The sequence below is a fragment of the Schistocerca cancellata genome, chromosome 10 (assembly GCF_023864275.1).
Source record: "Schistocerca cancellata isolate TAMUIC-IGC-003103 chromosome 10, iqSchCanc2.1, whole genome shotgun sequence".
In the NCBI taxonomy this organism is placed as follows: domain Eukaryota; kingdom Metazoa; phylum Arthropoda; class Insecta; order Orthoptera; family Acrididae; genus Schistocerca; species Schistocerca cancellata.
The window spans coordinates 17,720,796-17,748,042 of record NC_064635.1 but is presented as its reverse complement, the minus strand read 5'-3'; the positions used below and the strand labels follow the sequence as shown (position 1 = coordinate 17,748,042).

At 41.0% G+C, this 27,247-nt stretch overlaps 1 protein-coding gene across 2 annotated transcripts in view; it reads left to right on the top strand.

The window, feature by feature from the left end:
- Nucleotides 1-27,247, top strand: part of LOC126106471 (endoribonuclease Dicer-like) — a 292,820-nt gene that overhangs the window by 229,541 nt on the left and 36,032 nt on the right. For both annotated transcript variants that reach the window (XM_049912758.1, XM_049912757.1), the window contains 3 exons: nt 6,325-6,563; nt 17,527-17,684; nt 20,274-20,480. In XM_049912758.1, coding sequence (XP_049768715.1) covers nt 6,325-6,563; nt 17,527-17,684; nt 20,274-20,480 — 604 coding nt within the window. The remainder of the gene's footprint in view (nt 1-6,324; nt 6,564-17,526; nt 17,685-20,273; nt 20,481-27,247) is intronic.

Here is a 27,247-nt window from a genome sequence, read left to right as displayed (position 1 = left end):
ATGTCACAGCATTACAAAATAACATTGTTTAGAAGCACTTATGTGGGCCATAATCTCAGTCAGATTGCTGCCATTTGCTTCTGTCTTCGACCCAGGTAAATGAAACGTTTCACTCACACCAAAGTCAGTCCATCAAGGGCTACTGTTGGCTGTAAGGGTTCATTTGTACCATTATACATATAATTGCTCTTTCCTCCATTAATTTTCAATTACATCTCCTCTGCACTCATATCTCCTCTGCACTCCAGTTTTAGAGGTGAGAATGCACTTTGTAGATCTCTAAATGTTATACTCGTTAGGTCCAACACATCTGCATATCCCAACAGTTGTACAAGTTTATAGTACATAATACCTCTTGTCTAGATGTGAAATTCACACACAACAATTTTGAGTGCCAAATTGAAGAGTAGGTAGGAAAGTCTATCCCCTTGCCTTAGCCCAGTTCGTGTGGGAAACTGGGGTGATAGCCTAGACTGCACTCACACGGTACACTGGGGGTGCCTTGAGATTACCTTCAACTTTCCGTGCATCCAAAATTCCCACATTGTCTCATAGAGCTTAGCCCAATTTATTGTGTCATATGCAGAGTTGAAATCAATGAAAAGGTTGTGCACACTAACATTAAATTTGTTGTTCTTTTCTACTATTTGCTGGAGAGTAAATATCAGGTTAAAACTTTCCCGATCTGAATCCCTATTGATAACTTGCAATAATGTTTTCTGCTACGAATGAGTGTCTACTAAAGAGGATATTTGACAATACTTCGTATGCAATGTTTAGGCATGTTATGCCTTTGTAGTTGCTGCATTTCAATATATCTCCTTTCTTGTGTATCAAACACACTATCGCTACATTCCATTTGTGTGGCAACTCATCCTTTTCCCGGATGAGGCACAAAATCTTGTATACCCTGCAATTTAACTCAATTTTGCCGTTTTTCATTAGTTCAGTAGTTCTGTCGAGCAGTTGCTTTGTCTGCTTCTCCTTGGAAGGGAGGGGCTATGGTCTCCTCATCTTTTTCTGGGTGGATTAGAATCTCTTCACCAGGGTGCTGTGGAGCATCCAACAGTTCACTAAAATACTCTACCAAATGTGCCAATATCTTTTGGTCATCAGTTAGTAATTCCTCATTTTTCCTTTTATATATATTGATACATGGTATAAATGTTGTTCTTTCAATATCAGTTTTGTGATAGGGTTTTCTGACATAATTTGTTTTTCTGGTTGTCTCCAATTTTTCAATCTGCTTTCCTTCCCGTTCCCTTTTCTTCTTCCGAACCAGTTTCTTCCCTTTTTTCCTTTAATCTTGATCATTTCTTACCACTAAATGTGTGTACAATTTCTCAATCATTTTCCTATAAACCATGTTTTTTTCACAACTTATTCTCTTACAGTCTTCATAAATCCAGGAATTCCTTGGTTGTTTTCCTTCTTTCCCTAGTGCTGCTTCTGCTGGCTTAATAACTGTGTCCCTGCAACCCTCCGTTGCTAATCCAAAGTATCACTTACGCTAGGCGTGTACAATACAAGTCTCTAAGTAACCTTCTCAGAGTATGTTTTAAAAGTCTCTTAATTTTTTAGCTATGATACCATATACTTTGAATATAATAGAGGGAAACATTCCATGTGGGAAAAATATATCTAAAAAGAAAGATGATGAGACTTACCAAACAAAAGCGCTGGCAGGTCGATAGACACACAAACAAACACAAACATGCACACAAAATTCAAGCTTTCGCAACCAACGGTTGCCTCATCAGGAAAGAGGGAAGGAGAGGGAAAGACGAAAGGATTTGGGTTTTAAGGGAGAGGGTAAGGAGTCATTCCAATCCCGGGAGCGGAAAGACTTACCTTAGGGGGGAGGGGAAAAAGGACAGGTATACACTCGCGCCCACACACACACACACACACACACACACACACACACACACACACACACACACACATATCCATCCGCATATACACAGACACAAGCAGAAAAGCAAATGTCTGCTTGTGTCTGTGTATATGCGGATGGATATGTGTGTGTGTGTGTGTGTGTGTGTGTGTGTGTGTGTGTGTGTGTGTGTGTGTGTGTGCGCACGCGCGAGTGTATACCTGTCCTTTTTTCCCCCTAAGGTAAGTCTTTCCGCTCCCGGGATTGGAATGACTCCTTACCCTCTCCCTTCAAACCCAAATCCTTTCATCTTTCCCTCTCCTTCCCTCTTTCCTGATGAGGCAACCGTTGGTTGCGAAAGCTTGAATTTTGTGTGTATGTTTGTGTTTGTTTGTGTGTCTATCGACCTGCCAGCGCTTTTGTTTGGTAAGTCTCATCATCTTTCTTTTTAGATATACCATATACTTTCTTTGAGATGTTCCTTTTCTTTTTCTTGTGTAAGATATTCAAGCTCTTAGTTTTGCAATTACAAGTTGGTGGTCTGAAATCACATTAACTCCTCTGTAGGTACGTACATCGAGTCACTTTGAGAAACGCCTGCTGTCAATAACTACGTGATCATTTTGGTTGGAGACAGGCTGATCAGGGCTACACCATGTTGCTTTGTGGATCCTTTTGTGTGAGAGCATAGTGCTACCAATAGCAGCCGTGTTACGTGGCTGTGTTTTCCTATTGCAGGATGTTAATGATCTTTAGCAGTCTGTGCATTGAGGTCTCTAATAATTATTTTAACATTATGCACAGGAAATCCGTCAAGGCTCTTTCGAGGTTCTTATAGAATGCACCTTTATCCTTGTCATCTGCTACTTCTGTAGGTGTGTGTGCATTGATCAACGAATAGTTTCTGAATTGGGCCTTCAATTTCATTTGTGGGATTCTAAATGTTATTCTTCTTCTAAAGTCCCATCGTCAATTTTCAGTTGCTTTATGTAAACTTTAAATAACTGTTCAGAACATCACCAGAATAGGTTTTTAAGTCAGTCTTTTTGGTTGATGATGATCAGTTGTTATAGAGCAAGCTTCATACTTGTATCGCAATAGCCAAGAAAGTTTCATAGACTTAAATGAATCTTAAAACTACGTGTTTAACAAGTGGCAATAATACATTGTCCATGCACAATAGCTGTTCAACACAAGTGAATGTGAAACTTCCTGGCAGATTAAAACTGTGTGCCCGACCGAGACTCGAACTCGCTTGCCCGCGAAAGGCAGAGGTCCCGAGTTCGAGTCTCGGTTGGGCACACAGTTTTAATCTGCCAGGAAGTTTCATATCAGCGCACACTCCGCTGCAGAGTGAAAATCTCATTCTGGAAACATCCCCAAGGCTGTGGCTAAGCCATGTCTCCGCAGTATCCTTTCTTTCAGGAGTGCTAGTTCTGCAAGGTTCGCAGGAGAGCTTCTGTAAAGTTTGGAAGGTAGGAGACGGATACTGGCAGAAGTGAAGCTGTGAGTACCGGTCGTCAGTCGTGCTTCGGTAGCTCAGATGATAGAGCGCTTGCCCGCGAAAGGCAGAGGTCCCGAGTTCGAGTCTCGGTCGGGCACACAGTTTTAATCTGCCAGGAAGTTTCATATCAGCGCACACTCCGCTGCAGAGTGAAAATCTCATTGTGGACAAGTGAATGTATAGTACAGTAACTCATTGCAGATTGGATTTATACTGCCGACAATGGTTAGTAAAATAAGTGTGATAGGTATCACACGCAGGTATGCTGAGAATGCCGCCGTCATCACTGATCCTCTTGCGTCCACACACAACATAGGAACTTGTAGTCTCACTGTGCATATGCTTAACTCAGTCACAATTGTGTGTACAATCAAAATTTTTCATTTTAAATTGCATTGCTATTGTTAACTTATTTATTAGTAAATAAGCAAATAAATTTGCCTTTATTTAAAAAAATTTCTCTGTATAAAACTTTAAGAAAAATTTAAAAGACTGATTGTTTTCAAAATTTGAAGTTCAGCTTGCTTAATTCTTTTGTGAACTATTTTCTAGACGTAAGTGGATAAGCTTCATCAGTCAGATGGTTCCTTAACAGCTGTAAAGCATGGAGCACATCACAAAAAATCTGCATTATTCTAATGTGATCTGATGGATTTTCAAATCCTGAGCCATAAAATGTATGTATTAGATTTCCTTCAAGTTTTCTATTTGTAGGCCCTGCAATACACACAAATGCCCTCACTTCAGGTCCAAAATTTTCCACGCCTTGAATCATTTTAGTCAAAGTTAACAATGACTAGGGTGCATCCATTTTCATACTAACCTTCTGATAACCATAAGTTGAGCATTGTTGTCAGAACCTAATCTCTCCTATATGACCAAAACAGAAATCACTGTTAACTTTCATCTCATCAAAGCTGAGAATCAAGTCTTTTTCACATTTCATTATTGGCTTTGCTTTGGTTTTCATGATATTAAGGCTTAAACCGATAAAAACTAGTGGAATGCTACTCTGCCTGATTCTTCAATTAATAGTGGCTGCACTGAGGAGAGCATATTTCAGTAAATCCCTGCCAAAACATAGCATTTTATAAAGTATACAGTGTAAAGTCGCAGCTCTTGCAGTATCTTCAAATGACCAATTAGCACAGCATGAAACACACAAACAAACGTTGTTGGCAGAAAAAGACTCCTCAATGACTTTTTGAAAATGTTTTTGCTTTAAGTAACTCAGCATTACATCAAGAGAGAATCCTGTAAATCTGTATCCTTTTGCCAAATTCTTTTATTCCTTCTTCCATAATTCCTGATTGTGGGCACAAATGCACATCTGAAGCATTATAGTATTATTTACGTATATAGTCTGCTAGTAGTTTCTTCGTTATCTGGGAATTTATTTACCTGTAAAATATCTCTTACTTATTTACAGTAATTTTGGTTGTGTGCCTGGATTTTTCTTTCATTATTAGGCTTATTACTATTCCCTAAGTCAACGGTGCAGAATGGAAGATAGAGTTGGAGCAGCATAGGGTTCAACATATATTTCAGAGAAAGATTCAACAGTTCACATTTCAAATCCCTTTCATAAACCAAATCACCAAAATGTATTAAGCACATATGAACATTAGTATCAGAAAACTTATATGCACTTTTATAAGAATTTATCCATTTTTGTTTAGACTAATTGTTATGAGGAAGTACAGAAAACTTCATTGCTAACTTTTTTTCATTGTCTGCTGTGAGTGGTACAACTCCTAATTGCACAGAAAACCATTACTTTTCACTGAAACCAATTCGAAACACATTCTCAGACTCTTTCAATCCACTGATAACTGTAGCATAGCTCTGCATTTAATTGTCCATCAAATGTAAGAACTCACACTCATGTAAACATTTCGATGATGATGACTGGCTGCAAACCCGAAATCTTTTTGAACAGTTGATCCGCTGGGAAAATTTCAAATTTGTGACATAACAGGTTCCATCTTTGACAGGCTACTGCACAGTGGGAGGGTCAACTGTGCCGTAAACATCACAGCCAGCTACTCCGTGCACACCCCGTGACCCCTGCCGTGTTTTCTAGTAACCGTGCTATCAACTGTACATAGTGCTGACAGTAAATTTTACGTGACTTAAGTTCTGCAGTGACTGATTGTATAAGTATTACTCTGTTAAGACAACTATGACTGACTGACATGGAACTTCACAAGATGAATTCTGGGCACCAACTGACTGTGGCCTAGTGCACAGTACCTGTTTAAAGATGCGCCTAATACTGTTTCTACAAAATGATAAAATACATAGTTATAACAGTTTAAATAATATCATAAAATAAGTGAAAAGTGGAGGACATGTATGCCCATTGGGCAGTGAAGTTATTTCAATTAACAGTTGGTTATGAATTCTTAAATTGGTAGAAATGAAAAGTTTTATTTCATGTGACAGAAGTTTGTTTGTGCTCTGGTATTCCAGGATTTAGAAAACCCCTCTAAGAATTTTCTGGAAACTGAAAATTTTGAATTGAAATGTTATTCTGGGAAAATAGTATATTTTTGTATAACAAAAATCAGGAATAATATATGATGACACCGGATTTTTGAAAGAATTGCAGTTTAAGATTCAAACAAGCTGGAAAATAATATTGAACAAAGACAGCAAAATGGAAAGGATAGATTACTTCTGACCACATAGAGGAGGCACAGTGAAAAGGATGGCTAAAATATTTAGACTTCCGGACAGAGTTCTTCTTATGACGTAGAAAGCGCACGTGCGCGCGCACACACACACACACACACACACACACACACCGTCACACACACTACTCAAGCATACATAGCTATTGTCTCTGGGCTCCAGTATTATAGCAAGTGCAGCCATTCCATTTTGCTGCTTTCGATCTATTTCCCTCTTAACAATTACCTTACATGAGAACTGTTGTCTGCAGGTCTTCCCCAGAATCTCAGCAACATTTGAGTAAACGGAAGCGCCTCGAACAGCAGAAAGATTTTGAAGAGCACCTTGTTCCAGAGCTGTGTGGTTCTCATAGTTTTCCAGGAGGACTCTGGCTAAAGGCTATCTACTTGCCCACAGTCCTGCATCGTGTGACGCAGATGCTGCATGCAGAGGAGTTTAGGAGCACAGTCGCTAGAGAGACTGGGCTGGGCCCAGTCGACCACCCACAAGGCAAGTGAAATCTAGAGTGCTTTATTTTGTGAGTGTGTGTGTGTGTGTGTGTGAGAGAGAGAGAGAGAGAGAGAGAGAGAGAGAGAGACTTGCTCAAAATGGAATTGCCTGGGACTAATATAATTTTCCAAATTGGACAGGTTTCCAGATTACACAAAACTCACTGGGCTACGTAAAATTTGTCAGGTATTGTGCACAAAAGTACAGTAAAAATTTTTAATTATGCATATACTGTATTTACGTACCTTCACTCCAACTCCAACTCGGTAGATGTTCATTTACTGTATATTGGACAACAGAACACTGGACTATTACACTAATTGATAAATAACATGGAACTTCTATATTTTTAGTCGAGCTTTAAATTCGTTTATTATTGTATGTACATTCATATTATTCCCATGTTTATTTGCTTTATGTTTCAGTTTTTTTGCTACATATCAAGGAGGGAAACTTGTTTTAATTTCCTGTTCAAAATTGTTTTTTTCTAGGACATTTTTTGCACCATACAATAGTTCCAACAAGTTGGGGAATTTGTGTGTGCTGCGAATTGCATAATGTCATTTATGCATGTAATGTTTCGCATTTTCATTAATTCAGTGATTTCTGCTGCATTTTCTTGAACTTCGATGGTCGCATAAGTGTGTTGTGTTTTACCCCCAAACCCCACTTTGTTGAAGCACTTGGTGACAGTTTCAGGTTTTATTTTCTTTTCTGCCAAGCCAATCCAATTTACTACATCCAGGACAGAAACTGACAGTGCAAGAGCAAATGGACTTCCAGTTTCTTCAACACTAAGAATAAGAAATTGCATCAGTAACTGCCTATGCCACTTGAATGTGTGAATAACCCCCTGGTCCATGGGTAGTGTGAGGCTGGTTGAACATGGAGGAAACCAAGCCAATTTCACATTTAATAACATTACTTTAGGGTGGCAGGTTGTCTAGCAAAAGGAGAGCTTGGCAATTTCCTTTTTTTCATTTTGGCAGTGAAAGAGCCCAGCCATTCTTCCATAAGACCACTCACAATCCATGCCTCTTTATTGCTTCGCCATGTGACTGGAATCTTGCTGACGTCTATGTTTTTTAAACAACACGGTTTTGCTGCCTTTACAATCACCAGTGGCTCTCCATATCAGCTAACGTACTTCCACATAGCAATACAGTGAGTCTTTCCTTGGACATTTTTCCGCCGCTGCACTATTCACCTCGAATTGCTAGCGATTTTGAAGGTGATAAAACAGTCCCATTTCATCGGCATTGAACACATCTTTCGGGTCATAATTCACAATTAAGTTGGGCAGTATTGCCTTTCATTCTTTTGCTATACTTTCCTGCACATCCTTAGCTTCCCCATATACTTCATTCCACACAATGTTGCGCCTAGCATTGAAACTGTGCAGTCATCCTGTGGATGCATTAAACTCGGTAATTCCTAGCTCTTCAGCGACTTTCAGAGCCTCACTCTGCAACATGGCTCCAGATAATGGTAAGTTGTTTGCCCACACACTTACGAAGCGTTCCCACACTATTTCGTTAATTTCTTCATTTCCAGTCTTCTTTGCCTTTCTTTTATTCTGCCCATTCCCTTTCATCCACTCATCCTAAATCTTATCCTTGTTTCCTAAAGTCTCGTAAATTTGTGTGTTACCGCATTTGAAACGCAACATAATTTCACACACAGAGAGTTTGTCTTTCTGACTCGACTCGATTACATTAATCTTTTCGTTAAGTGTTAATGACACATACCGCTTGTTTGACATCGTATTAGTGTATCTCTTAAAGAGCTACTAGTCAACTGAAACTGGCAGAAAATAATGACTTTGCAAGGTAAAACCATTGTTTAACAGAACAATACCCACCTCTTCCACTGCGCACATTGGAGCATAGTGTTGGTAGATTTGCAACAATGTTCCTGCATGCACCAGCGTGCATCAGTAACGAGGAAAACGAGAAAGCCGAAAACAGAGTGCTAATCGACAAACTGTTTTCTTTGATATACTGCACTGACACTGAGTGTATCTTATTTGTTGTTGCACAGATCAGCCTGGTTTTAAGTCCACACCAAAAGCACCGCGCTGGACCTCTTGGTTTTGCGCCGCTCAACAGAGGTGTTAAAAGTAACGTCCTTATAGAGTCATCAATAACTAATGATCTGTAATACAGTATATTATGTAATACAGTATATTTCCTGAACGTTGGAAGATGGAGGATAATGATGGTGTTTCCTGAAGTAAAATATTCCAGAGATAAACTACTCCCCCATTCTGATCTCCAGGTGGGGAGTATTTCAGGTGGTGTCATCAAAAGAGATGAACATTTTAATTTCAAGATTGGGACATGGAACATGAGAACACTTCAAAGAGTAGGAAAACTGGAAAATCTGAAGAGAGAAATGGACAAATTTGAAGTGAATATAATAGGTTTAAGTGAAGTGAGGTGGACAGATAGTGGTGAAATAGTATCAGGTAATTACACAATGTTTTATTCCGGTGGTAGCAATAGTGATGGGAAATGAATTAGTACAAAGTGTTAATAAAGTCGTGTGTCATAGTGACCGTTTAATGTTTGTGAAAATAAATTCAAAACCAGTAGATATTCTTATAGTCCAAGTGTACATGCCAACATCAGATCACGATGACGAAGAAGCGGAGGAAATGTATGATGAAATAGAAGACATCATTCATTCTGAAGGAACAGGAAAAGTAAATACTGTAATCATGGGTGACTGGAATAGTGTGGTTGGACAAGGCAATGAAGCAAACATTGTTGGACAATATGGATTAGGAAAAAGAAACAACAGAGGAGGAATGCTAGTGGAATTCTGTAACCGAAATAATGTGGTGGTGATGAACACTTGGTTTAAGAAAAGCAAGAGTAAACTGTACACATGGAAGAGCCCAGGAGATATGAACAGATATCAGATAGACTACATACTCATCAAACAGAGATTTAGGGGCAGTGTGAAGGACGCCAAGACTATGCCGGCTGCCGACATCGACTCGGATCACATCCTTTTGGTTGCAGATAGCAGAGGGCTGAAGAAGATCCGACAGCATGGGAGGAGAAAACAGAGATGGGACTTGGAAAAGCTAAGAGAGAATAACATGGCAGTAAGAGAATCGCTAGAGAAAAAATTTAACGGAGTGAGACACAAAAATACAAGTGCAAGTGCAGAAGATCAGTGGCAAAATGTTAAAATGGTTTTGTTAAATACTCTGAAGAGTGAAGTTGGGAGGGAAACAAAGAGAGCGAGAAAACCCTGGATCACTAATGAGATGCTGGAGAAGATGGAGGAAAGGAGGAAGTGTAAAAATGTTAATGAAGAAGAGTACAGAAGACTTAACAGCGCCCTCAGGAGGTAAACAGACAAAGCAAAGGAAAAGTACTTTGAAGAAATGTGTGACGAAATAGAACAACTACAAAGGAGAGGAAGGCATGACCTCATGTACCAGAAAACAAAGGAACTGTTAGAAGGATAGAACGAAAGTGGAAGGACATTCGGAATAGAAGATCGTAGAGGACAAGTGGTTACTGAACAAGTGGAAATGCTGAAAACATGGGAAGAATATATAAGGAAACTACACGATACAGAACATCGCCCAGATGACATCAACATAGAGCCAGAGAAAGCTATCGACAAAGATGAAAAAGGGCCCAGTATACTGACAAGCGAAGTAGAGAAGGCGATAAAGGATATGAAGAGTAGGAAAGCTACAGGGGATGACGACATACCAGTGGATTTGCTTAAAGAAATCAGAAATGAAAGTTTGAAAGTTCTGACACAACTCGTAAACAAAATCTATGAAACTGGAGAATGGCCTGAAGACTTTTTGGGCGTCACAATGGTTACTCTCGAGAAGAAAAAGCAAGTCAAGAAGTGTAGTGATTATAGAACAATTAGTCTGATATTGCATGTGGCAAAGATCATTGCAAAAATACTAAATTGACGGTTGGAAAACAAAATTGAAGAAGTGATGGGAGAAGACCAGTTTGGCTTCAGGAAAGGAAAAGCGACCTGAGACGCCATTGGCACGATGAGGATATTGTCAGAGTTTTGACTGTTAACGAGGAAGTTTGCGCTCATTTTATAGACTGGCAGAAGGCCTTCGACAGAGTCAATTGGGAATATATTGATGAACATCCTTAAGGAAATAGGAATCAACTGGAGAGATCGGAGACTTATAAGGAACTTGTACTTGGGACAAAGGGTAAAGGTACGACCGAACTATGGAGAAATGTACAGTGTGGAAATAGGAAGGGGAGTGAGACAAGGATGTTGTCTATCACCAAGTCTCTTCAACCTGTACGGAGAAATGCGGTGAGAGAAGCGCTGAAAAGATGCGGAAACTTCAAAGTAGGAGGACATCTCATCAGCACCATCAAGTATGCAGACGACCTGGTAGTGCTCACCAAAAATCAGAGACAGCCGCAACACATTGTGAACAATTTGGTGGAAACGGGAAGAAAATACAGCATGGAAATCAACATCAAACAATCAAAAGTGATGTGCATATCAAAACGTGAGAAACACTTGAAGATAACTGTTGACACTCGGGAACTGGAAAATGTGAATCAGTTCAAGTACCTGCGAAGTTTTATCACAAAGGATGCCCACTGCACCAACGAAATCCGAGCAAGAATCGCTGTGGCCAAAGCTGCTTTCATCAAGAAGAGGGCTGACCAGCAAGTTGAGTTTGGCATTGAGGAAAAAACTGATAAAGTGCTACATTTGGAGCATTGCACTGTATGGAGCAGAGACATGGGCCATGAGAAAGAGGGAGAAAAAATACTTAGAGAGCTTTGAAATGTGTTTCTGGAGAAGAATGGAAAATATCAAGTGGAGAGATCACATAAAAAATGATGTACTGCGAAGAGTAGGAGAGAAGAGAAGTATTCTGCTTACAATTCTTCAGAGAAAGGCCAACTGGATTGGACATGTACTTAGACACGAGGGACTCGTACACGATGTCATCGAAGGGAAACTCAGAGGACACGCAGGGCAAGGAAGAAGAAGAATTCAACATCTGGACGACTTGAAAGATGGAAGGAGATACAACAGACTGAAGGAAGAAGCTGAAGACAGGGAACAGTGGAATCAAAAAGTCTCTGTACGAAGACATGGACCTGCCACCGGGCAGAATACGACATAATAATAATAATAATAATAATACAGTAGTACTGTAAAGGCTCTTTTCCGCATTATACAATGAATTATTAAGTATGTTCTAAGATTTTCTTTCCATTTTCGCATTAGGCACATTCCGCTTTGTTGTTGTTGTGGTCTTCAGTCCTGAGACTGGTTTGATGCAGCTCTCCATGCTACTCTATCCTGTGCAAGCTTCTTCATCTCCCAGTACCTACTGCAACCTACATCCTTCTGAATCTGCTTAGTGTATTCATCTCTTGGTCTCCCCCTACGATTTTTACCCTCCACGCTGCCCTCCAATACTAAATTGGTGATCCCTTGATGCCTCAGAACATGTCCTACCAACCGATCCCTTCTTCTTATCAAGTTGTGCCACAGACTCCTCTTCTCCCCAATCCTATTCAATACTTCCTCATTAGTTATGTGATCTACCCATCTAATCTTCAGCATTCTTTTGTAGCACCACATATCGAAAGCTTCTATTCTCTTCTTGTCCAAACTATTTATCGTCCATGTTTCACTTCCATACATGACTACATTCCATACAAATACTTTCAGAAACGACTTCCTGACACTTAAATTTGTACTCGATGTTAACAAATTTCTCTTCTTCAGAAACGCTTTCCTTGCCATTGCCAGTCTACGTTTTATATCCTCTCTTCTTCGACCATCATCAGTTATTTTGCTCCCCAAATAGCAAAACTCCTTTACTACTTTAAGTGTCTCATTTACTAATCTAATACCCTCAACATCACCCGACTTAATTCGACTACATTCCATTATCCTCGTTTTGCTTTTGTTGATGTTCATCTTATATCCTCCCTTCAAGACACCATCCATTCCGTTCAACTGCTCTTCCAAGTCCTTTGCTGCCTCTGACAGAATTACAATGTCATCGGCGAACCTCAAAGTTTTTATTTCTTCTCCATGGATTTTAATACCTACTCCAAATTTTTCTTTTCTTTCATTTACTGCTTGCTCAATATACAGATTGAATAACATCGAAGAGAGGCTACAACCCTGTCTTACTCCCTTCCCAACCACTGCTTCCCTTTCATGTCCCTCGACTCTTATAACTGCCATCTGGTTTCTGTACAAATTGTAAATAGCCTTTCGTTCCCTGTATTTTACCCCTGTCACCTTTAGAATTTGAAAGAGAGTATTCCAGTCAACATTGTCAAAAGCTTTCTCCAAGTCTACAAATGCTAGAAACGTAGGTTTGCCTTTCCTTAATCTTTCTTCTAAGATAAGTCGTAAGGTCAGTATTGCCTCATGTGTTCCAGTATTTCTACGGAATCCAAACTGATCTTCCCCGAGGTCGGCTTCTACTAGTTTTTTCCATTTGTCTGTAAAGAATTCGTGTTAGTATTTTGCAGCTGTGGCTTATTAAACTGATAGTTCGGTAATTTTCACATCTGTCAACACCTGCTTTCTTCGGGATTGGAATTATTATATTCTTCTTGAAGTCTGAGGGTATTTTGCCTGTCTCATACATCTTGCTCACCAGATGGTAGAGTTTTGTCAGGACTGGCTCTCCCAAGGCCGTCAGTAGTTCTAATCGAATGTTGTCTACTCCGGGGGCCTTGTTTCGACTCAGGTCTTTCAGTGCTCTGTCAAACTCTTCACGCAGTATTGTATCTCCCTTTTCATCTTCATCTACATCCTCTTCCATTTCCATAATATTGTCCTCAAGTACATCGCCCTTGTATAGACCCTCTATATACTCATTCCACCTTTCTGCTTTCCTTTCTTTGCTTAGAACTGGGTTTCCATCTGAGCTCTTGATATTCATACAAGTGGTTCTCTTTTCTCCAAAGGTCTCTTTAATTTTCCTGTAGGCAGTATCTATCTTACCCCTAGTGAGATAAGCCTCTACATCCTTACATTTGTCCTCTACCAATCCCTGCTTAGCCATTTTGCACTTCCTGTCGATCTCATTTTTGAGACGTTTGTATTCCTTTTTGCCTGCTTCATTTACTGCATTTTTATATTTTCTCCTTTCATCAATTAAATTCAATATTTCTTCTGTTACCCAAGGATTTCTACTAGCCCTCATCTTTTTACCTACTTGATCCTCTGCTGCCTTCACTGCCTCATCCCTCAGAGTTACCCATTCTTCTTCTACTGTATTTCTTTCCCCCATTCCTGTCAATTGTTCCCTTATGCTCTCCCTGAAACTCTGTACAACTTCTGGTTCTTTCAGTTTATCCAGGTCCCATCTCCTTAAATTCCCACCTTTTTGCAGTTTCTTCAGTTTTAATCTACAGGTCATAACCAATAGATTGTGGTCAGAGTCCACATCTGCCGCTGGAAATGTCTTACAATTTAAAACCTGGTTCCTAAATCTCTGTCTTACCATTATATAATCTATCTGATACCTTTTAGTATCTCCAGGGTTCTTCCATGTATACAACCTTCTATCATTATTCTTAAACCAAGTGTTAGCTATTATTAAGTTGTGCTCTGTGCAAAATTCTACCAGGCGGCTTCCTCTTTCATTTCTTAGTCCCAATCCATATTCACCTACTACGTTTCCTTCTCTCCCTTTTCCTACACTCGAATTCCAGTCACCCATGACTATTAAATTTTCGTCTCCCTTCACTATCTGAATAATTTCTTTTATCTCATCATACATTTCTTCAATTTCTTCGTCATCTGCTTTATACAAAAAAAAAATCAGCATATAAAAGTGCACTGAATGCATCGGGAGTGAAATACTTGTACATTTTGGGCAGATTTCCAAATTGTACATTTGCTGATTTGAGCAAGTTTTACTGTATAATATATTATGAGTTATCTGGTGCAAATAGTGTTAAATCATTTCAGACAGATGCTGTGATGGTTCTTTCAGCAATTCCATGGAAGACCCACCTGTCCTGTATGTGTAAAAACATACTTACATGTTCTATGTGTATTTTGTATTTGAGCTACCTATTTTTGTTGTACTATGACGACAAGTCCTGTATCATTATGATGTGATCACTGGGTGAACAAATACATAAATAATTAAAATCTTGCACAGTAGCTTTTCAAGCATGTAAATCAACATGATGCCTGTACGGTTTACTTCTGCCTGCCAATCACAGCACACGATATGTGATGTCATGGAAACATGTTTCTGGGGAAGTAAAAAAGAACACAGACTGTTTATTTCAATATTGACTTTTACCATTTAAAATTGGTGATGACTGTCTGATCCATAGTGTAGGCTGAGGTCTAGGTTAGGTTCCAAGATGATTATTTGATTTGAGTTGGTGAAGCCAGTGAGTGTAACTAAGTAAAAAGCTATTACATTAATCACCCGACACAATTTAAATCCTTCGTCTAAAATATGTGACTACAGTGATGTTTTCATTACGTGTTCTGTGCTGTGACAAAGCAAACCGAGCAGTTTTTCATTAATTTACATCTTTGTTTGAAAGATGTAATTTTTGCCATTCGCTGTATGTTTATTAAACATCCACTATACGGATGTGTAACTTACATGTTTGCTAAGGCAAAATGTCCTATTTGTTAGTTTTTGTGTTTATGTGCATGTACTACAAAATATGCAATTTAATTGGTGCATCACTTTAAAGATCTTCCCAAAATTGATCATTTTTGGTACCAATTTTTTGTGCGAAAATGTCGGGGAATGTAATATCACTGAGTAAAACCTATTTGTGAAATACGTTTGTTGACAGTAAAGTATTTTTGTCTGATGTAAGATGCAGAGCCTTATCTCTTTAATGGGAAATGAAAGGATATTTTGAGCTTATTTGTAAACCTCTGCATTGACAATAAAAAGTAAAGATTCGATACGGACACCAGAAGACTGTCAGTTACCACAAGTAGCAAAATGCTGCACCCAAATTTGCATTTTTATAAGGGAATGGTGAAAATGCCAAATTTAGCAATATTTCCAAAATTTGCCACTATCTCCCAGAAACTACGTAACAATGAAAGTTGCTTCAGATGAATCACACCATCCACCCAAAAACTGCTAGAGACGAACAAGCATTCGTTGACGGCAACAGTTCCTGTCAGGTTTGAAACCGATTTTCGTCGGCAAAATGTGACACTCCTCACCAGTCCCAGTCAGTCAGGATCGTTCTACGACCACTGGTCTTTACCATATGATGTGGTGCTCCTTGTAGACACATTGTGCAGTCCACTTTAATACACTGACAAATAGGGTGACTTCATTCGTGATGTGATCATAGTTACAGCAATATACAATAGGTCCTCTCTGCATTTTGTCACATCTTCAATCGTCCTTACTGCACTGATTTCGTACATCTGTCTAGTGCATGTGCACGGTCTCACTGCTATGACTTAACTCAGCATTGGAGGGTCATAACTGCCTAATACCAGTTCTAGAGCACTTCAAAGTGACCAGTATGCTGTTTTAAGGGGGTGACTAATATTTTTCCCAGTGAGCTTACAAAATAAGGTAACAGTGTCATTGTAGTTTAAGATCATCGTCATCATCATCATAATCATTATTATTATTATTATTATTATTATTATTGTTATTATTATATAGGATGATTCAGAAAGAAAGAGCAGATTTCAGTTGTTTATTACAGACAAACTATGAAAGATGGAAGCAGATTGCGCATGTCACTGGATGGAGGAAGGTTCATGGTTCCATGTTTGCAGAGAGGCTATAGCAGACACTTGACACGAGCATCGTGGGTTGCTCGGGAAACATTGAAATAGTAGTCCATTTCATTCCACAAACGAATCAACTGGTCCCTGTTTATTGAATCGGCAGCTTCAACAATTCAGTTTCTCAGCTCTTGAAGAATAGCTGTCATACATGGAACAAAAGACTATCTTTTATGTACACCCACAGAAAAAAGTTGCAAGGTGTGAGGTCAGGGGACATGGGAGGGCAAAAGCAAACAATGAGATCTTGTCCACTTCTTCCAATCCAACATTCTGGGACAGTGTTGTTAAGAAACTGCCACACCTAAAGGTGAAAGTGAAGCAGGTTGCCAATGTGCATGAAAATGCAATTGTGGGAATCTTCATGAAGTTGAGAAAACAACCAAGTTTTGCAGCATGTCCAGTGACATTCCTGTCACAGTCTCCTCTGCAAAAAAAAGGTCCACAACCTTTGTGAAAATAAACGGTACAAAATACATTCTGTTTCAGTGAATCTCTTTCGTGTTTGATAACAACGCCCGGTTGAATGACAAGGGCAGGGTTTACGACTCCTCAAATTCTTACATGATGGCAGTTTACTTTACCCAATAGATGAAATGTCAATTCGTGTGAAAAGATGAGTCGTGAGGAAAAAATGCCCTCTGCCATACCATGGAGAACTGAAATGCAAGATTTGTATCTTCGTTATAGTCACTGGACTGTTGTTTCAGGAAGCTTAAGTTCCTGACCTCCCCATCTTGTAGACTTAAGAGAGCTCCATGTGAAAGCATCTCGGATATGCTCAACATCTTCCTCAGATGTGTGTGGCTGACCAGTGCTCCTCCTTTTGCATATGCAACCAACTTTCAAGAATTTTGTATGCCGGTCATAAATCTGCTTGTGTAAAGGTGACTTCTTGTTGAACCAATTGCACTTGAATTGTTAGATTTTGCACAAATTCGACAAACAAGATGATTTGTCTTTTGGTGTAGTCACCATGTTGCTAGGAACAAAGAACAGTGCAGCTGTGTCAAAACTTCGAACCTTCCTCTGTTTAGTGAGATGCGCAGTGTGTTTTTCATCTTTTATAGTTTGTCTTACAGATAGTTGAAATCTGTTCTTTGTTTTTGAGTCGCCCGGTATTATTGTTGTGCAGCAATTCAATAATATATACTGTTGTTCTTAGATTTCAGGTGGAGACCACTTAAAGATGAATCATTCCCTGAGGAAGTAATTGAACCAGATTTCATACCTGTACAGTCAGGAATGGACAATGCTGTGGTTTCTGAAGATTCTCCAATAGATCTTGACCGTGCCTTAGTTAGTGACATAGCAGGAATTGATGTGAGTTTCAATGCTGTATGTGTTCTTTGACATGCCTGTGTGAAAAATCTGCTGTTCACCCTTTTGGATCCACTGTCAGACTACATCTGATATTACAGTTTTCTGGTACAGTTCCGAAGTCAGACAGTGTCTGACACGTTTCCATTACTGCAAAATATATAAGAATCGGAAAGAATGCAATGAATAGAAAAATTGAATTGGAAAGGTTTAATGACGTGGATGCCTGTGAAGTACCTGTGACATCAGTTGATTCTTATGGACAACTGCCTGTATTGCACTTCCTCTTAGTTATGTACATAGAAAGTTTTCCAGATGTATTTATAATTTTAATTCTTCTTGGATGTTCTGAAAAGAGAGTCATTAATTTTGTAAAAAAGAAATTAGTAACAAGAGGACACCAGCATAAATGTGACTATAAACATGAATATAATGTTAATTTAAAATGTCTGTATCATTCAGCAAATGAAAAGTACTCCCAACAACCTGTGCACAAACAACGGAATGAATAATGGTTACAAGACAGTGGCATACTCCTTGCATGCAGCGAATGTGGGGAAACAATATTATCAGAATCTTGAGGTGTAAGATCAAATGGTGTTTAATGCTCAACACCCAAAACTTGGGCTTTTTTAGGACCTGTGAAAGAGAGTCTATACCTCTTCTAGTCAGTACCCTCTACCATTAGGGCAGAGTATACGTATGTTGATGAGATGGTACGCATCATTGAGAAAGCTTTTGTCCTGAAACTGTGCCAGTGTTTTTTAATAATTATTTAGTTAATATGGGACATCATCTAAACTTGTGACTGAATTGAGGATTTCTTGGTACGAGGACCTGGTACATAATTTATACAAAAAATTATTTACAATAGTAGAAGTAACTTCAGGTGTGCCACAGGAAGCTGTGTTGAAATCCTTGCTGTTCATGTTGGATGTTAGTGGCATGGCTGACAATGCTAATGGTAACCTCAGACTTCTCACAGGTGGTGCAGTTAGCTGTAATGAAATATTAGCTGAAGAAGTCTGTAAAAACTTCCATTTAGATTTTGATATGATTTAAAACTGGTCCAAAGATGGAAATTTTTTTGAAATGTTCGGAAATGTAAAATTGTGCACTTGACAAGACGAAAAACATAGATCCTATGACTATAATGTCAGTGAGTCAGAGTTGGAATCAGTCAACTAATATTAATACCTGAGTGTAACACTTTGTTGTGATATGAAATGGAATGGTCAAATAGGCTCTGGTGTAGGTAAAGCAGATGGAAGACTTCAGTTCATTGGCAGAATACTGAGAAAATACAATCAGTCTACAAAACAGACTGATACAAATCTCGTTTGTCCCACCTTAGAATAATGTTCATATGCGGGACCCATACCAAATAATACCAAAATGGGATACTAACAGTATTATGAAAAGGATAGCTGCTACTCACTATACGTATAGTGGAGATGCTGAGTCGCAGATAGGCACAACAAAAAAAACTGTCGAAAAGTGGCCGACAAGGCCTTTATTGAAAATAGATAGCATACACACTCACACAAACACAACTCGCACACACATTACCGCAGTCTCTGACAGCTGAAGCCGGACTACGAGCAGCAACGAATGATGGGGGTGGCAGTCAGGTGGGGCTGGAGGGTAAAGAGGTGGCTGGGGCAGGAATAGCAGGGTAGGGGTGGGGGACGGTAAAGTGCTGCTTGTGGGGAGCATGCAGGGACGAGGAGGAGAGATGGTAGGGCAGCTGGGTCCAGTCAGGAGATTGGACAGTGGGCAGAGGAGGGGGGATGGCCATCCATTAGTGGAGTAGAGGGCTGTGTAGTGCTGGAATGGGAACAGGGAAGGGGCAGGATGGGTGACGACAATGACTAACGTAGTTTGAGGCCAGGAGGGTTACGGGCACGTAGGATATATTGCAGGGAAAGTTTCAACCTGCGCAATTCAGAAAAGCTGGTGTTGGTGAGAAGGATCCGTATGGGGACGCTAATAAACACAGAGCAAGGAAGTTGGAAATGCTTTTTAGTTGACTACAGATGTGTAACATCAGAAATCTGTCTTTTCTCAAGCAAAGTTACAGCTCTGTGTTACAGTAATAAAACCAGAATGTTTATTTACAGCTGAATGCCTATATTTGACTAAAACAGGAGAAATGGAAAACTGGCCAAAAAATGAAATATATTCAGGCTAATAAAACACAACGGTGAATATGGGAATGGGAGTAATGGAGATACGTGCCAAAAGCTGAACAACTGAATATAACAATGAGAAAGCATAGAATGATATTTCACAGCCATCTAGTTCAGATTAATGAAACAGGATATGCAAGAGAATGATACATTTCAAAAGAAGATTTTAGTTTGTCATCTCCAGAGAAAACTGGAACAAAGTAGTCAAAAGTTAGGGAACATAAGCACTCTGATTAAATGAAAAATGGGAAGTTGTATCAGTAGTAGTTATTTATGTAGTCCATAGGAGTTCCAAATTGGGTATAATAATAATAATAATAATAATAATAATAATACACATGAAACTCGAAACAAAATGCTTCGTTATACTTTTCTGTCTGTTAACAAACTTTGCTCGTTTCAGATTCTTCTTTATGATAAATATTGTAATGGAGGTATTGATAAAGAAGATCAGGAGAGGAAAAATACTTATGATGGGGACACACTAATGGAAAATGGCTTAGGAGATGAAAATGAGGAGTCATTTACTGCAGATACCACAGTTCCCAGTATAAAACTATTGGACGTCCATGGCAGAGTCGTGGGACCTCAACTGGCAGAAGTTCTCAAGGTTCGTATGGAGAGATCAGGCTTCTGGTCCTCTGGTCGTGCTGTTATAGTTGTTTAAGTCTGTTGATGTAATTGAGAACCCAGCGCACTGTTCCTAGAAAAAATTTATTTTATTGTAGAGTTCATTACGAAGGCTTAACTGTTGCTCCCACATGGATGACAGTTGGTTAGATGAGCCAGAACAGTATGTACGAGGGCTATTCATAAATTAAGTTCTGAAGTCTGCATTTTTTGTTTTCAAAAAAGGTAGATAAAAATTTTTTGTATGCAATCTTGTACTTACATTCTGACTTTACTTCTCTACAGCCATCATACATTTGTTGTACCATGACACAAGCTTCTTTATCCCTTCATCAAGGAGTCTACCGTGTGCTTTAGCCAGTTGTTGACAGAATCCTTGAGTTCATCATTGGTCATAAAGCACTGGGTAACCAGCGAGGCCTTCATCTTGGGGAAGAAATGAAAATCTCTTCCTACCAAGTCCAGACTATAGGGAGGATTTAGAAAAATCTCTCGAGTTTTTCTTTCATTCCATTCGCACTATGGGGTAACACATTGCCGTGGAGTAGAATTATTTGTTAGGTAATCGTCCTGTGCCATTTGTTTTGCACAGACCTTCAGAGCTATGAATTACATTATAAACCTATGATGTCACTGTATTCTCACTTGTTACTTGCATGATATCTGTTGTCAAAATCCTTTGCAATCCCAAAAAACTATAACCGTAGTGTTATCGTTTGACATTGCTTCTGTTTTTTAGCCTTACTGAGAAAATGAGTGTGCACCCTCTTTTAGCTTGTTCCTTAGTTTGAGTTCATATACTGCACCCATGTCTTATCCTCGGGCATGATAATGTTCACAAATCCCTTCCTGCTTCATGGTAGCACTGAAGAAATGTCATGGCTAAGCCATTATTTCAGTTTTGGTTATACATTTTGGTACCTTCCATGAACAAAACTACTCTCTCTATAAGAGTCTTAAAAAGGATTGAACTGATATCTCACGAGACAATTCTATCACATTTTCCACAAGTTCATGAGGTACATCTGAAAGTCCCATCAACATTTTTCATCCTGCACATCTATGAGACCTTCTCTGAATTTTTTGCACCACTACTTCACACACCATCACATTAAACCATGTTGATTCAGTGTTTAATGCATTGTTCAGGTCCTTTCAGTGTCAACATTGTCCCAACTCACGTACCTGCAACTGTTGAAAATAATTTTGATGAATATAAGAATGAAATAGTACATTGTCTGTGGCCTTCAGAATAGTCAGATTTGAAATTTATTGGATTGTCACAGTCTCTGCTAGTAAAACAGTGAATGGCCCATTACCTTTTCTCAGTAACTGTCAAGGAATCTGAGGAGTTTCTTTGCAAAGTATGGCAGAAAAATCTCAAAAGACCTGCATTCAGGATTTACATATTTTGAATGCCTGTAATGGCCCTCATTTACATTAGACAAGTGTTCATATTATTTTGTCCACATTACACCTTTAATATTGAATATTGCAGGCATCATTACAAGCAGGGCGTTAGGTAAGAATGTCATTCAGTTGATGTGTGCCTTCTTGTAGATGGTTCAATCCCGCGTCCGGCCGTCCTGATTTAGGTTTTCCGTGATTTCCCTAAATCGCTCCAGGCAAATGCCGGGATGGTTCCTTTGAAAGGGCACGGCCCACTTCCTTCCCCATCTTTCCCTAATCCGATGAGACCGATGACCTCGCTGTCTGGTCTCCTTCCCCACAACAACCCAAACCCCCTTCTTGTAGATAAGTACTGTTCTTTATAATAAATGGTGGTCTGGGTACTTTTCAAAAATCCAGGCATCTGTTGTTTCAGCTGTTTTTAGATTCCTTGACTGTTTGCAGAGCCCCCCCCCCCCCCCCCCCCCTTCCAGTCACAGACTGTGATCTGTGATCATGGCACAGCCACTTGTCTACTTTAGCTGGTAATCAGGTGCACACGATGTGCCACATCCTTGGCAGACTCTGCAAATAAAAATTGGAAAAGTGTAAATATGTTACAGTGACAACTCAAGAAACCTGAGGCAACAACCAGTCTAACTCATTTATAAAGTTGATATTTAACTATTATTACTGTCACAGCTCCATGAAATTTATCTGCACTTATGGAACACACTCTTTTTGCAAGACGCTCTGCTTCTTTCATCACTTTTGATCCCCCAGGGGCCTACAGCTCTTTTGTGGGTACGTGTGTGGTGTACACAGGTCCCTGAGCTATTGCTGCCTTTGTTCTTTTCCTTGCTCCTTTATCTTCTCCTTCCTTCTCCCAACCGATCCTTATTCCTTTCCTTTTACCCCTTCCTTTCACTCCTTTGGTGTTCTCATTTATGTCGGCCCTGCTATCCATTTTACTTAGTGTCATCTTGTGGTTCTGGTTTGTTTGCTTTTCCTCCCCTTTTTGGCTTTTCTTTTTTGGTCCCCCTTAGGGCTTTGACTTCCATCTCTAAATTTGAAATCTGTAGTGTGCCAGATGGGGACGAACTCCCTCCATAGCATCTTATGTGTGGATTCCTCTCCCCTTCCTCGTCCTCTCCCTTACCCGGTTCTCCCTCTACGCCATAGCCTTTTCACTACCTTGCTAGGTCACCAGTTCGATTGCCAGTCTGTGTGGTGGGGCTGTTATGTACTGGCTGAGCCACCTGACATCACAGAGACCACACTGCTGGTACCTGCACTGTGAACACCTTGTGAAAACCTAGGAGTGGTCGCCTGTCATTGTCGGGCATTGGAACTCCTGCCGTGCCAGGCAGCCGTTGCTGTGACGGGTGACGTCCACGAGGCGGGGCCCCAGATTGGATTGGGCGGTACCGTGCCAGGCATTTGACACACAGAACGCATTAAACTCGTGTGACCACTCCTCTGCCGCCATGCCTCTTCCTAGAAATTGTTCTGTTTCAGTTCTCGGTGAAGTTGAGATCTGGCTTATGCCTGCCAGTCAGCCACCCTCCGTGCCTGCAACTACGTAGGTGACATCCTGGTGATTATTATTATCACTCCTCACAAGTCTCAGTATGACACAGGGTGTAATTTTCCATAGGGACCTTCTCCTCCAGTCCGATGATGAACTTAGGGCTAATCTGGAACAACATGGCATTCATTTCATCTGGTGTGTCACTTAGACATTGGCACTTTCATCCTGGCCTTTGAGAGGCATACCCTGCCGGAGAAGGTCAGGGTGATAATATACAGATGTGATGTCAAACCATTCATTCCACCTCCCACATGTTGCTTCCATTACCTCAAGTTTGGCCACATATCCTTCAGATGCGATGCCATTCCCATCCCCTCTTCATGTTGGTGGCCCTCGCACCCCACTGCCTAATTGTGTACACTGCTCTGGTGTACATTTTCCTGGCTCACTAGAGTCTCCAGTGTATAAAAAGGAAAAAAGAATCCAGGAAATAAATATCCTTGATTGTCTCGGGTACTTTGAGACCCAGAAGAAGGTTGACAAACTTCAGCCTGTGAATCTCCCATCTACCTTGGCCTCAGTTACATTTTCCCTCCTCCTCCTCCTCGCCCCCATCCTGCCCCCTTTCCTCTCCCTCCCCCCTCTCCCGCCCCAGTCTCTCCCGTCCCTTCCCCTCAAGGAATCGCTCCTCCTCCTTGGCCAGAGAGGAAATCCTCTTCTCTGGCTCCTGCTAGGGGTGGGGCTCCCTCTCGGTACACGCCAACCCAGTGTTCTCTAGATAGGAAGCCTACAGCCTCGGGTCGGACGACGGACCCATACTCAAAGGTACTCGCTCTCTGTCAGATCCGCACATCGCTGCCACCTATCCCCTTACTGATAACACCTCCTCTCTCCCTCCAAGGAGAACAAAAAGAAGAAGAAGAAGAAGAAGAAGAAAAAGAAGAAGCAATGCAAGTCCAAGGACGAGTCATCCCTGGCATCCCGATTGGCTTTGCCTCCTCCTCCTCACTTCGAATCAGACCCAGTTTTTATGTATGTCACCCCATCCTCGTTGGTGATGACCACTGACCTGGCGACATGACCTATGTCAAATCTGGACCCTCACCACACGATAATCGAGTGAAACTGCAACGGATGTTACTGTCATCTACCAGAAATACAAAAACTTGTTTCCTCCTGTTCTGTATTCTGTTTGGCTCTTCAAGAAATGCACTTCTGTGATGACCACTTTCAAGCATTTCACAGTTTTCGGGCATTCTATCAGAACCGTGCCCGCCTCGAGATAGTGTCTGGAGGGGTCTGCACTTTGGTTCGTACTGATGTCATTAGTGACTTGATCCTCCTCCGTACAAACCTGGAAGCAATGAAGCGATAGCGGCATAATTGTGAACTACCCCAACCGTCACCATTTGCAGTGTCTACCTCCATCCAATTATGCCACTTCCTTATGTTGGACTGCCTATTTTAATACAGCAACTCCCTCCCCCATATCTCCTCCTCGGGGACTTCAGTGCACACCACTGCCTGTAGGGGAGTGTCACTTAGACCAGTAGGGGTCTTCTAATTGATTAACTTATTACAGACTTTGATTTATGTCTCCTCAATGACAGTTCCCCTACCCTCTTCAGTGCTGCTCGTGGCACTTTTCTGCTATCGATCTCAGGATCCCTTCCCCTTCTCTCACGATTTCCTTACACTTGTCATCCCACGATAATATTAGTAACCACTTTCTGTCGATTCTATCGTTCTCCTGCTGCCACCAGACAGACGGCACTTCACATTGGGCATTCTGCAGAGCTCATTGGGCTTTATATATGTCTGCTGCTCACTTCGACACCTCTCTTTCAGATTGCATTGATGCAGTCATGCGAGACATCTTTGACACTATTCTTCATGCCGCTGGCACTATCCCTCTATCCACAGATTCCCCTCATCTTCGACTGCTACCGTGGTGGACCGAGGACATAGCGGTCGCTATCCAGGACTGCCAGTCGGAACTGCAACAATTTAAACACCACCCCTTAAATACCAGCCTTATTGCTTTGAAGTGTCCCTGTGCTAAGGCTTCCTACTTTATTAACCAGAGTGAAAAGGAATTATGTATTTTTTCCCTGGGGACATATGCCCCATCATCTCAGGTTTGGCCCGAGCTCCGTAGCCTTGTGAGCCACCAGTGACAAACAACTGCCCAGGTTCTTATCCTACAGGATGCTCCGTGTACTGATTGATCGGTCCTTGCAGAACACCTCACAACACACTTTATGATAGCATCAGTGTCCTCTTCCTATCCTGCTACCTTTCTCCGACAGAAATGATGAGTTGAAGAAACCCCCCTCTGTTTCAAACTGCACCTAGCTGAAGCCTATAATGAAGCCTTCACTGAATGGGAATTTTTGCTGGCTTTTACCTCTTCACATGAAACTGCCCCAGGCCCGGATTCTATCCACAACCAGAAGATCAAACATTTGGACATTACCGAGAGACAGCGTCTTCAGCTGCATTTGGCTCACGGGTGTCTTCCCCTCGCAGTGGTGAGACAGCATAGTTATCCCCATACTTTAAGCCCGGGAAGAATCCAATGTCTCTCGACAGCTACTGACCGATTAGCCTGACCGTCGTCCTTCAGAAACTGCTCGAGATGATGGTTAGCTTCAGATTATGTCGGGTACTTGAATCTCAGGGCCTTTTGTCCCGTTATCAGTGTGGCTCCCGGGAAGGATTATCTACAAGTAACAATTTACTCAGTTTGGAAACAGCAGTCTGAAAAGGCTTTTACTAAGCGCCAACACCTTGCCACAGTCTTCTTTGACCTACGTAAGGCATGCAACACCACTTGGCACCGTCACATTTTAGATACCGTCTGTGACTCGAGCCTTCACGGTCGCCTTGCGATTGTTATCCACATGTTTTTATCCCACTGGCTGTTCCAGGTTAGAGTAGGTGCTTCACTCGGCACCCCTCGGATCAGGAGAACAGTGTCCCATAGGGTTCTGTGTTAAGTGTCGCACTCTTCGTCGTCGCCATCAGTGGGCTTGTAACCTCTGTCGGGCCTTTGGTTACCCTGGCATTGTATGTTGACGATTTTTGCATCTGATGTAGTTCCCACTCGGTAGCATCTGCTGAATGCCAGCTGCTACTAGATGACATCTGATGGGCCTCTGCACGGTCCTTCTCCCACGTCTTCCAGTTTTCTCCCTCCAAAATGTGGGTTATGCAGTTTTGCCGTTGAGCCACAGTACGTGCCATCCCAGAACTTTACTTAAGCAACCAGCACCTAGACGCTGTAGCATAGTCCTGTTTCGTGGCCTCCTTTCTCATAAAAAGCTTATGTTGCTGATGTCGCTGCCCCATATTTGTCACCAGAAGATTACCTGCATGCAGAAGTGTAATGCTCTCCGCCTACTGGCCTACACTTCTTGGGCTGCAGATTGTGTTAATCTTCTCCATACTTTCCGTGCTCTGGTTTTGTCCAGACTAGATTATGGTTGGCAGGTTTATGGCTCTGTGGCTCCTTCCAATCTGAAACTATTTGACTCTGTTCATCATTATAGGGTGCGTCTGACTGTCTGTGCCTGTCACACTAGTCCCGTTGACAGTCTCCTTGCAGAAGTGGGGATTTCCCCTTTACAAATATGATGGAGCCAACTCAGGGTTTCTTATGCAATTGCCATTTGACGGTTCCCTGACCATCCTGTGTACCCCGTCCTCTTTGCAAACGAGGGATGTCTGCCTCCTGACACCCACCCTTTGGAGGGATTGCCGGTTGGAATGTGTCACATTTCCCTTTGTCAGGATCTCCATCTCTGTTTTGGTGGATTGTGCCTAGA